Source organism: Mus musculus, chromosome 11, assembly GCF_000001635.26.
Source record: "Mus musculus strain C57BL/6J chromosome 11, GRCm38.p6 C57BL/6J".
Taxonomy (NCBI): Eukaryota; Metazoa; Chordata; class Mammalia; order Rodentia; family Muridae; genus Mus; species Mus musculus.
Window position 1 is genome coordinate 61,484,325 of NC_000077.6, and position 9,943 is coordinate 61,494,267.

The window sequence follows — 9,943 nt, forward strand, 5'->3', positions numbered from 1 at the left end:
CCGGTGGGCGCCACGAGGAACAGCCCAGGCAAAGGCCCAGGGGCCTGCTGGCCAGGAGTCTGGGTAGCCAGACAAAGTGTAGGGAGTCACGAGGAGCACGGGCTTGAAGGGAGGTCGAGCCAGACTGGTAATTCCTTTCAAGTCCCAGTCGGAAATGTTGGCCTCAGCCGTGAAGGAATGGAGAGCCACCGGAGGCTTAAACAGGGGAACACAGATCAGGCACCTGGGACACTCTTGCAGCCGACAGAGAATGGGAGGAGGAGGAGAGAGCAAAATCAGAAGAGACTGGGTGGCCAGGGTGGCGGGAGGCACACCGAAACCAGGCTTAAGGTGGACAAGGAAAGCAGCATTGGGCTCAGCCAGGATGGAGGAGAGAGGGCTCGAGAGGCTCAGCCGGGCGGGCGGGCGGCGGTGAGAGCAGATGGGCTTAGAAGGGAGGAGGGGCCGAGCGAGGAGAAACAAAAGCACCCCAGATGGTCCAGGGAACTGTAGGAGGGGAAAGAGTGGGGGGTACAGACACCCAGCAGGGGAGGGGGCTGGGAAGGAGTTGGAGAGGGCCCTGGCTCCAGTCGAGGCAGACAGAGCTGCTGGCCGCCTGTATCTTTCTGCTCATGGCTCAGAAATGTCCCAAGCTTGCCAGGAGACTTCGGGCCCCTGCTGGCCCTGTCTCCTCCCAGGCCAGGCAGCTCCCTCATAGGGAGCTTTGGGACCGTCTCCCCTAGCCTTCCCATTGCCAAGTGAAGACCCCTGTCTCAGTCCCAGGGACACCTCTTGAGCAGACTAGTTAGGAAAGCAGACATCTGCAGAGGGCCTGTCAGGAAACAGAGGGGTGAGCAGAGGCCAGCGGGGGTTGCCAAAGGACCCACAAGTCCAGCAGGGCAGGAGGCAGAGTGGGGTCCAGGGTACAGTTGCGGCTGGTAAGGAGTTAATGTCTGGTTCACAGTGCTTCTCTGACAGGCCTAATGAGACCCAGGTGGTCCTCTGGCCCCTGACAGTGTAAGCTGATGCCGGGGGCCGGTTGTTGGGGTGGGGGTGGGGGGCATTCTGCAGTTCCAGGGGCGGAGCTGGGTCTGTGGGCTCAGACCCAACACATAACTGTGGGCGGCTGCAGTCTGGGGCCCCAGACAGCCAGCCTCTCTCAACTGAGCTGACACCATGAAGGTACTGGCCTGGAGGATCAAGACCATTTGTGGAGACAAGCCACTTGCCAGATAGGGAACAGCGAAGCTCAGTGGAGTTCTCTTGAAACTTAAGTTCTGGGGATATTGGGCCTTCCTCTGAAAGTTGAGAGGGGGTAAAAAAGACAGAGGGCAGAGTTCAGGCAGGGAGAGCCCTGGGAGGTGGGAGGCGTCTGGCCCATGTTGGGGGCTACACTCACCCCATTTCCCATCCCCAGGCCCTCCCAGCCCTGCCACTGATGCTGATGCTGCTCTCCATGCCTCCCCCCTGCGCCCCGCAAGCCTCTGGGATCCGGGGAGATGGTAAGCAGCCCCCATTCACAGACACGGCCTGGTCAGCAGGCTGGATGAGGCCATTCTAAGTGAGGCTCTGCAGGACTGCTTCCTCCTCTACAAAGTGGCAGGTATCCCCCTAGAGAAATCTCCAGATTTCTCCTGATAGAGTCCCTTAGGCCTGGAGCAAAACTGGGATATGGAGGGGGGTGTCCTTATGCCTTAGTCTTTCTCCTCACGGTCCCCACACTGCCACTCGCAGCTCTGGAGAAGTCCTGTCTTCAGCAACCCCTGGACTGTGATGATATCTACGCCCAGGGCTATCAGGAAGACGGCGTGTATCTCATCTACCCCTATGGCCCCAGTGTGCCGGTGCCCGTCTTCTGCGACATGACAACTGAGGGCGGCAAGTGGACGGTGAGTAGGCAAAGGGGCCTCAGGCCAGATGGGGTTCAGGCAGCTGCGCGATCCCGGCTGTCATCTCTGTGAAGTGGATTTTTCATCTTCATGGGGACTGGATCCAGGGCTGCTAGCACTTACTTGCCTGAGGAAGCTAATGCATGCTGTCCTCACAGCGGTAGGTTGGTGCCTTGTCTAAATGAGGAACTGCGAGCCCAGGTAAGTAGCATTAATAGCCTTGGCGGGCACAGTAATGAACTCACAGCCAAGTATTCTAGATCCTCCTGATGGGTTTTGGGTTTTTTTGTTGTTGTTGTTGTTTTCTAGACAGGGTTTCTCCTGGAACTCACTTTATAGACCAGGCTGGCCTTGAATTCAGAAATCTGCCTGCCTCTGCCTCCCGATTGCTGGGATTAAAGGCGTGGGCCACCACGCCCGGCCCTCCTGCTGGTTTTATCATGCAGTGCTGGGATGGAACCCAGGGCCTCTAAGCTAAGTGGGTGCTTTGCCACTAAGCTATGTCTACAGGTCCCAGCTCCCTCTTAATCTTTTCCCCTTCCTGTCTCTCAGCAGACAAGGGGCCTGGTAGATACCCCCTTCTCAGCAGCAGATGTTCAATGAGAGGCCTGGAGCCAGAGAGTGTGTTCTGTTTTAGCAGTTCCCTAACAAAATGGCTAAGAGTCACCCTAGGGTACTGGACCTCCATCATCCAGCCCCTTGTCCACTTGTTTCCAGGTTTTCCAGAAAAGATTCAACGGCTCAGTGAGTTTCTTCCGGGGCTGGAGCGACTACAAGCTGGGCTTTGGCCGTGCTGACGGGGAGTACTGGCTGGGTAAGGTGGGGCCATGGGGTGGGGGCTGCCCCTCAGCCAAGTCTCTGCTGACCGGCTGCCACCCGTCCCTAGGGCTGCAGAACCTGCACCTCCTGACACTGAAGCAGAAGTATGAGCTGCGCGTGGACTTGGAAGACTTTGAGAACAACACAGCCTATGCCAAGTACATTGACTTCTCCATCTCCCCCAACGCCATCAGTGCTGAGGAGGATGGCTATACCCTCTACGTGGCTGGCTTCGAGGATGGCGGGGCAGGTACCCCTCTCAGCTTCTTCAGGGGCAGTGGCGGGGGGGGGGGGGGTAGGGGGAGTCAGTAAGGGGTAGGATCAGTAGGGGGTGGGGCGGGTACCTCTCTCAACTTCTTCAGGGGCAGTGGTGGGGGAGGGGGTGGGGTCAGTAGGGAGTGGGGTCAGTAGGGATTGGGGTCAGTAACGTAGGATTGGCCCTGCTCCATTGGTTCCTAAGGCCCCTCCCTCAACCCTTCTGGGTGTAGAAGAGTCATAGCTCTCCACAGACCAACTTCAGCTACAGGAACCTCAGCCCCAGGGAACAGCCACCCTGGCCCTGCTCCAAGTGGCCCTGCTCCAGGCAGCTCTGCAGAAGAACAGCTGTTCTCTTTGTGGCTCAGGGAGGGTGCCCCCCATCCGATAGGATGCCACATCATGTCATCCCAAGAGTCATTCATCAAGTGCTGTCATCCTCTCAGCTCCTGGCCTCAGTTTTTCTAGTCTTCCTCCCTCTTGCCAGGTGACTCACTGTCCTACCACAGTGGCCAGAAGTTCTCCACCTTTGATCGGGACCAGGACCTCTTCGTGCAGAACTGTGCAGCCCTCTCCTCAGGAGCCTTCTGGTTCCGAAGCTGCCATTTCGCCAATCTCAACGGTTTCTACCTGGGTGGTTCCCATCTCTCCTATGCCAATGGCATCAATTGGGCCCAATGGAAAGGCTTCTATTACTCCCTCAAGCGCACGGAGATGAAAATTCGTCGGGCCTGAGGGGCTGGCCCAAGCAGGCCCCATCTTTCCCCTGAAGTCCCAAGGGTCCATGTTCTCCCTCCACGCTTTACCCACAATTCCTGAGCACCAGCCATGCCCTGGCAAATCCCTGTCCCACATACAGCCACGCCCTGATGCATTCCACCTGAGGCTAGGCTGTCAGCAGCCCTCCAGGCCTTTCTGTGGCTGAGCCATCCTAGCCTGGATCTGGCTGAAATCCATTAAAAACTCCAAGTTGCTTCTACCCCTTCACGACAGCTGAAAGCCAGAAGCTACCTTCTAGCTGCCAGCTTTTGCACCCCACCTCAGCAGTTTCCTTACTGCAGAGCCTTCTGTTTGGGGCTACCCTCGACAGAGTCATGCAGCACCTGTGGCATTGCCAATCAGCTCTTGCACACTGCCACACCCCAGCACTCACATAGCTCTCCTCAGAATACTTCCTACCTTGGCCTCATCACTTTACTCCCTACGTGAGCATCATGGAGCCCAATCCCATCTGCCTTCACTCATCCCTCAAAATTCACCACCAAAACAATACTCACCACGGCTACTGCTCAACTCTGAAGTCGTCATGGCAAAGATAGGCTTGTTGACTTGGTCCCCTACTTGCCCTAGCGATCGTCATGAGAGGCAGCAGGGATCAATATGTGGGGCTGGAAGTGGGTGGGTAGCAGAGGTCTCAATAAACTTCAGGATCTGATGGACTGGCTTTGTGGACAGACATTTACTTGGCTCCAAATATGAGCACCTGGCTCTTCCTCACTGTACCATTGTTGGTGTGTTTACCCCAACCCCAAAAATGACGCAGAGTCAGGTTAAAGAAAACCTTGTATTTCACAGGCCTCATTTTGATGGCAAAACAAATGCATATTACAACAATAATAAAAAATACAATACTGGAGAAGACTGCTCAGGGAGGAGTAGAGTCTCCTGGTCCTGTTATGGCTCGGTGGTGGCTCAGGTGGCTGCTTAAGGCTGAAAGGTGGGTCTGAGATGAACCTGCAGAGTAACTCAAGCCAAGCCTCACCTGCCAGGCCCAGGGTGCAGCCCTTTGGATCGCACCCCTGGACCTTGATGCTGGGTCTATCCTGGCAGCAAGGCACAAGCTGTGGGTTTCAGGGCTCTTGGAGGTCAGGCAGGTCAGACAGCAGCATTGGGGAGTCCATCTGGATCTCACGCTGCAGAGACTCAATGTCAGCAGGGTTCATGCCATGGCCCTCAAGCCAGTCAGCAAGGAGAGAGGCTGAGAGTGAGGCTGAGTCTGCCTGGCTGTAAGGAAAAGAAAGAGGGATGGGTTTTCTCAGCCTGGGCTGGCAGAGCAGCCATTCAGACCCCCACTAAAGCTCAGGCCAGCCATCTTACCCATCCTGTGGCCCATCAGCCACACCCATATCAAAAGATTGATTTAAGAATTCCTCCAGATCAAAGCCAACTCCGTAGCCAGCCCCACTGCCCTTTGGAGTGCCAGAGAACACAGGAGGCAGGGGGTCCTCCACCTGCAGGGGACAATCACAGGTTATAACACAGGTGCCAGGAAGGACAAAATGAGGTCAGTAGAGCATACCCTGCTATTCCTGACGACTCTACCCAGATATCCCAGAGCATGAACACTGCCTTGACATCACCAAGCACTGGTGCAGATAAGGCTGACTCTAAGGCAGACATTTTCCAAGCAGCGCCTACCTTCCAACAGGCTCTCCACTGGCCTTCTATGTTCCCTCTATGAGCAAAGGGGCAGGCTCAAGGAGGGAAGCCTCCCTCTGCTGCTTCCTCTCATCCAACGTGGACAACTAACCAACCCACCTTCCAAGACCAGATGAAGATATCCCAGGCTTTCCTCTTCTCACCTGAGACTTGGACAGCTGCTGAGTCACCAGGTTGACATCAGGTGACTCTGATGTAGAAGGCTGAGGGGTGAGCCCAGGATCTGGAGGTGGTGGGCCAGATGGGAAGTAAGGCAGAACTTCTGGGGCACCAGAACCAGGCAACCCACTAGGTGGCACAAGTGACTGGGAGGCCAAAAGGCTAGTGGAAGGGGCAGTCTGGAGCGGAGCAGGGATAGGGCCAGCAGGCTGGGGAACAGGGCCAGGGGGTGGGCAAACAGGCTGGGAGGCAGGACCCGGAATAGAGCCTGCAGGCTGTAGAGGACCAGTAGACTGAGATACGGGGCCAGTAGGAGTACTAGTGGGCTGGGCAGAGGACGGTGCTGGCGCTGGTGCTGGCGCTGGGGCAGGGGCAGGGGCAGGAGGCCTAGCCATGCGAGTCCACCGCTCTAGCAGGCTTCGGTCATTGTCACTGAGCACCAGTCCAGCCAGAGGGTCAGTAGAGGGGCCCCCCAAGGTACCAGCCCCCCTCTCCTTGCGTTCTCTCTCTTGTCGTCGCTTCTCCCGCTCCTTGGCTCTCTCTTGTCGCCTCCTGCGCTTCTCTTCTCGTTCTCGCTGGCGTTCCTGAGCTGTCACGGGCTTTCGAGGCTCAGGCGCCTCCAAGGGTGCACTGGGCCCATCTGCAGAAAAGTTGGACAAGGGAAAGGTAATGGCTTACAGATCTGTCCCAGAATCCCTGTCTACCACTCCACTACCCACTCAGCTGCTGGGCCCACACACCACCTCTGAGCCTGCTCCTTAGGGACTTGAGCAGGGCAGCTTTGAGGGCTGCTTTGGTATTGTCGGAGATGGCACCCTCTCTTTTTGGTGGAGCAAGCTCACTGGCCGGCGGGGCAGGCTGCAGAGTCAGATCAACGGTGTCAGGTGCAGGATCAGAGCATGGTGGCAGTGCTGGAGGAGGCGACTCCATGGCACAGTCTCCACTTGGAGCCCAGGGACTGGGCATCTCAACATCTGGACACACAGGCTCACTAGCCACAGGCTGCAGAGAAGGCTGGAAGCGGATTTGTTGGCGGATGCCCTCCCGTCGTGCATGGAAGTCCTCAATCTCAGCCACAATGGCCTCCTTAATGCGCTCCCTGGTAAGGGCTTCACGGTCAAAAGCAAAGTCAAAAGGTGGGGCGCAATCAGGCTCATCATCAGGGTCATGGTACTTAGCCAGGAAGGGGTGGCGAAGGGCAGCAGCAGCTGAGATTCGGGCACTGGGTTCAAATCGCAACATGCGTCCCAGCAGGGAGAGGGCCTGGCGGTCAGCACCTGGGTATACTGTCTCCCAAGGCACAGGTTGCCTTGGTGGCAGGCTCTGGATATAGGCTCGCACCCTTTCAGCCCCCACAGCCTGAATCACAGCTGGTGACGGAGTTCCCAACACCATCATGATCAGCTGTAACTGGTGCACGTAGTTTTTGCCTGGGAAGAGCTGGCGCCGAGCCAGCATCTCACCAAAGATGCAGCCCACAGACCAGAGGTCGATTGCCTGCGTATACTCGTGCAGGGAAAGCATGAGCTCCGGGGCACGGTACCAGCGAGTAGCCACATACTCAGTCATGAAGTACTGGTGCTCGGCAGGGGAAGTACAGAGGCCACGGGCCATTCCAAAGTCACCGATCTTGAGCTCACAGTTCTCATTGACCAGAAGGTTAGAGGGTTTAAGATCACGGTGGATGACCTGAGCAGAGTGCATGTATTTGAGGCCCCGAAGCAGCTGGTACAGGAAGTATCTCACATGTTCCAGGGTGAGCGGCTGTGAAGAGTGAATGATCTGGTGTAGGTCGCTCTCCATGAGGTCCAGTACCACATAGCTGAAAATGGGAAGAAACGGGTGAGCTAGCCTCCTCACATCACAGGGAGAAGCCCCCCCTGGCACTCCGTCCCCTGGCACTCCCAATTCCTGAGGTTATGGCCTTACAGTGAAACCCCAAAGGACTAACAGCATGGAAAGAGAGAATAGCAACAGGTTCTAGGTTTTCTACAACTTTCATTCTTTCTTTCTTTTTTTCAAGACAAGATGTCTGTGTAGCCTTATCTGGCCTGGAACTTGCTTGCTCTTGTAGACCAGGTTGGCCTCAAACCCAAAACTCAAGAGATCTGCCTGCCTCTGCCTCCCCAGTGCTGGGATTAAAGGCATGCGCCACCACCGCCTGGCCACAACTTTTATGAAAGTTTTCTTAAACGTATGTGTATGTTTTCCTGAACGTATGTGTACTACTTGTGTGCCTTGTGTCTACAGAGGCAGAAAGAGGGAGTCTGATCCCAACACCGGAGTCACAGATGTCAGTTAGCCACCGTGAAGACACTATGCACTGAAGCCAAGTCCTCTGAAAGATCGAGTGATCTTAATCACCGAATCGGTTTTTTCTAGCCCCAACTTTTTTACAGCTTTCTGACAAATCACTTTCTCCATGGACCTAATTTCTGTCAAAAAAAATTTTTTTTATAGAAATATTCAAATCTACCAAGATTGGCCAGTATGGTTAATTTTAGAGCAAACTCTACAGTTTGCCAACAGCTACTGAAAAAGCTATGTTGAAGACTCTATTTTTAAGGAGGTATTCTGTGAATAATTAGTTGTCTGCCATGAGGACACTGCTGTGTGACACTACAATGTATTGTGTCCGTTGTCTTACAATTTGGATCTGTCCTGTCTGTCTGTCCTCTCTCCCTCTCCTCTATTGCTGTTTTGGTTTTTTGTTTTGTCTTTTGGAACAGGGTCTAGACTAGCCTTGAACTTATGATATAACCAAAGGTGGCATGACCATAAAGAGGTAAATCCTCTTGATTCTTTTCCCCTTTTGTACAGGAGAGTCAACCTAAAACCTCAAAGATGCTCATCAGCCTACCAGTGATCGACATCCCCAGCCCTTGCCCTCTTGAGAGATAAGAACTGTCCCTACCAATGTCCTGGACTCACAGCCCGCATCACTCTGGGTTCAACCGCCCTGCCAGAACTTCAGTATTACTGAACCTGGGCTTCTAAGCTGATCCCGACTGTGTCTCCTCCTCCTGGCCCACTCCTTACACAGATCTGAATTCTCCATAGGGCACAGTAGGCTTCAGGATGTCCTTGATGGCGATGATATTGTCGTGTTTGAAGTGTTTGAGGATCTTCAGCTCCCTGAGGGTCCGTTTGGCATTGGTCACCACATCAAAAGCATTAGGTATCTTCTTGATGGCCACCTGCTGGCCTGGGGAGCAGGAAAAGGGCATATACCAGAGAGTACCTTCAAGTTAGCTGCAGGTCCCTTCCAGCACTGCTCTTCTGGAGCCCAGATAGCAGTAAGTACCTACTGTGTGCAGGGCCCTGTGTGTAACATATATCAAATTTTAATTTCGCAACTGCCTCGTGAAACGGCTGCTAATAGCTCACATAGAGAGGAGGCGCGGCTAGTTAGCAGTGGTTGTGACTGTACTAACTGATCCTCCCTCCCTCCCTCCTCACATAGTCAGTCCATCCCAGATCCTCCCCATTCTTCCACCACTCCATCGTGCCAATCTCTGGCTCTAGAACATATCTCTTTTGGACACCAAAGAGCATCTCTCTATTCTGGCTTACAGGGAATATCCTTTTCCTAAGGAGAAAGTAGGCTGACTGGGAGAAGCAGGGGTTCCTGAGAAGGGTACCTAACGGGGAGCTGGCACCTAGTCCGTAAGCGTGAGTGGAACCAGAATCCCCGGCGCAGCTGATCCTCCTGGGACCGTGCGGGTTCCTCACCGCCTCTGGAAAGCAGTCCACACATGCTGAGCCTCAGGAAGCCAGCTCACCCGTGAGGCGGCGGCGCGCCGAAGACACCACCCCGTAGGCCCCATTGCCTATGGTCTCGATGATCTCGTACTCGTCCCCCACGTCAAAGGTCACGTCGAAGGAGCGGGCTTTGAGCAGGGCCAGGTTCTTGGCCACCACAGAGGCAGCGGTGTGAACGGGTTCTGCCTTCACCCTCCCAGGGGGCTCCCCAGAGCCATCTTCGCCGTCCTCCTCCTTCAGCGGTTCGGCCATGGTCTGTACGAAGCGCTGATGAGAAGATCGTCCTGAGGGCCTCTCAGTTCCGCCTCTGTGGGTTTGGAGGCAGGACCTGTGCAGCAGGCGAGAGGGGACCGCTGGCACAGAGAACCCCACGGCCCAGGATCCAGGGGGGCGCGGCGCGGCCCCGGAAGAAAGGGAGGGGCGGGGCGCTGGGACTCCCGGGATCGCACTCACCGACCGGCCGGCACCCCGCCGCCACGCCTCCTCGGGAATTTGGGATTCCTGAGTCTTGCCAACCCAGTGATGAGTGTTCCCCCGGGCTCGCTCACTTAACAAGAACCGCGGCCACCACCAAAGCCTCGCGTGCGCCGAAGCAGACCACCCCACCGGCCGCCCCGGGACCACGCTCCTCCAGCTCCCAG

At 55.6% G+C, this 9,943-nt stretch overlaps 2 protein-coding genes across 25 annotated transcripts; one reads left to right on the top strand and one right to left on the bottom strand.

The window, feature by feature from the left end:
- The first annotated feature begins 1,106 nt into the window (after positions 1–1,106).
- Mfap4 (microfibrillar-associated protein 4) lies at positions 1,107–4,384 on the top strand. Of its 4 annotated transcripts, none has more exons than NM_029568.3 (6): positions 1,107–1,161; positions 1,397–1,481; positions 1,714–1,868; positions 2,586–2,682; positions 2,755–2,937; positions 3,430–4,381. In NM_029568.3, the coding sequence occupies exons 1-6, from the start codon at positions 1,156–1,158 to the stop codon at positions 3,675–3,677; spliced, it is 774 nt and encodes a 257-aa protein (NP_083844.1). In that variant the 5' UTR covers positions 1,107–1,155; the 3' UTR covers positions 3,678–4,381. The 4 variants fall into 4 exon arrangements, with proteins under 4 accessions (NP_083844.1, NP_001334474.1, XP_030102271.1 ...); XM_030246411.1 differs by having other exon boundaries at positions 1,119–1,161; positions 1,397–1,582; positions 3,430–4,384; NM_001361359.1 differs by lacking the exon at positions 1,107–1,161 and adding an exon at positions 1,192–1,294.
- Positions 4,385–4,487: 103 nt separating this feature from the next.
- On the bottom strand, positions 4,488–9,943 carry Mapk7 (mitogen-activated protein kinase 7). Of its 21 annotated transcripts, none has more exons than XM_006533277.4 (7): positions 9,756–9,943; positions 9,323–9,609; positions 8,580–8,745; positions 6,284–7,362; positions 5,525–6,180; positions 5,040–5,173; positions 4,488–4,946 (listed from the first exon to the last, which is right to left on the bottom strand). In XM_006533277.4, exons 2-7 carry the CDS (start codon positions 9,552–9,554, stop codon positions 4,793–4,795), a joined length of 2,421 nt encoding a protein of 806 aa, XP_006533340.1. In that variant the 5' UTR covers positions 9,555–9,609; positions 9,756–9,943; the 3' UTR covers positions 4,488–4,792. The 21 variants fall into 21 exon arrangements, with proteins under 21 accessions (XP_006533340.1, XP_030101846.1, XP_030101850.1 ...); XM_030245986.1 differs by having other exon boundaries at positions 9,273–9,609; XM_030245990.1 differs by having other exon boundaries at positions 9,200–9,609; positions 9,756–9,942.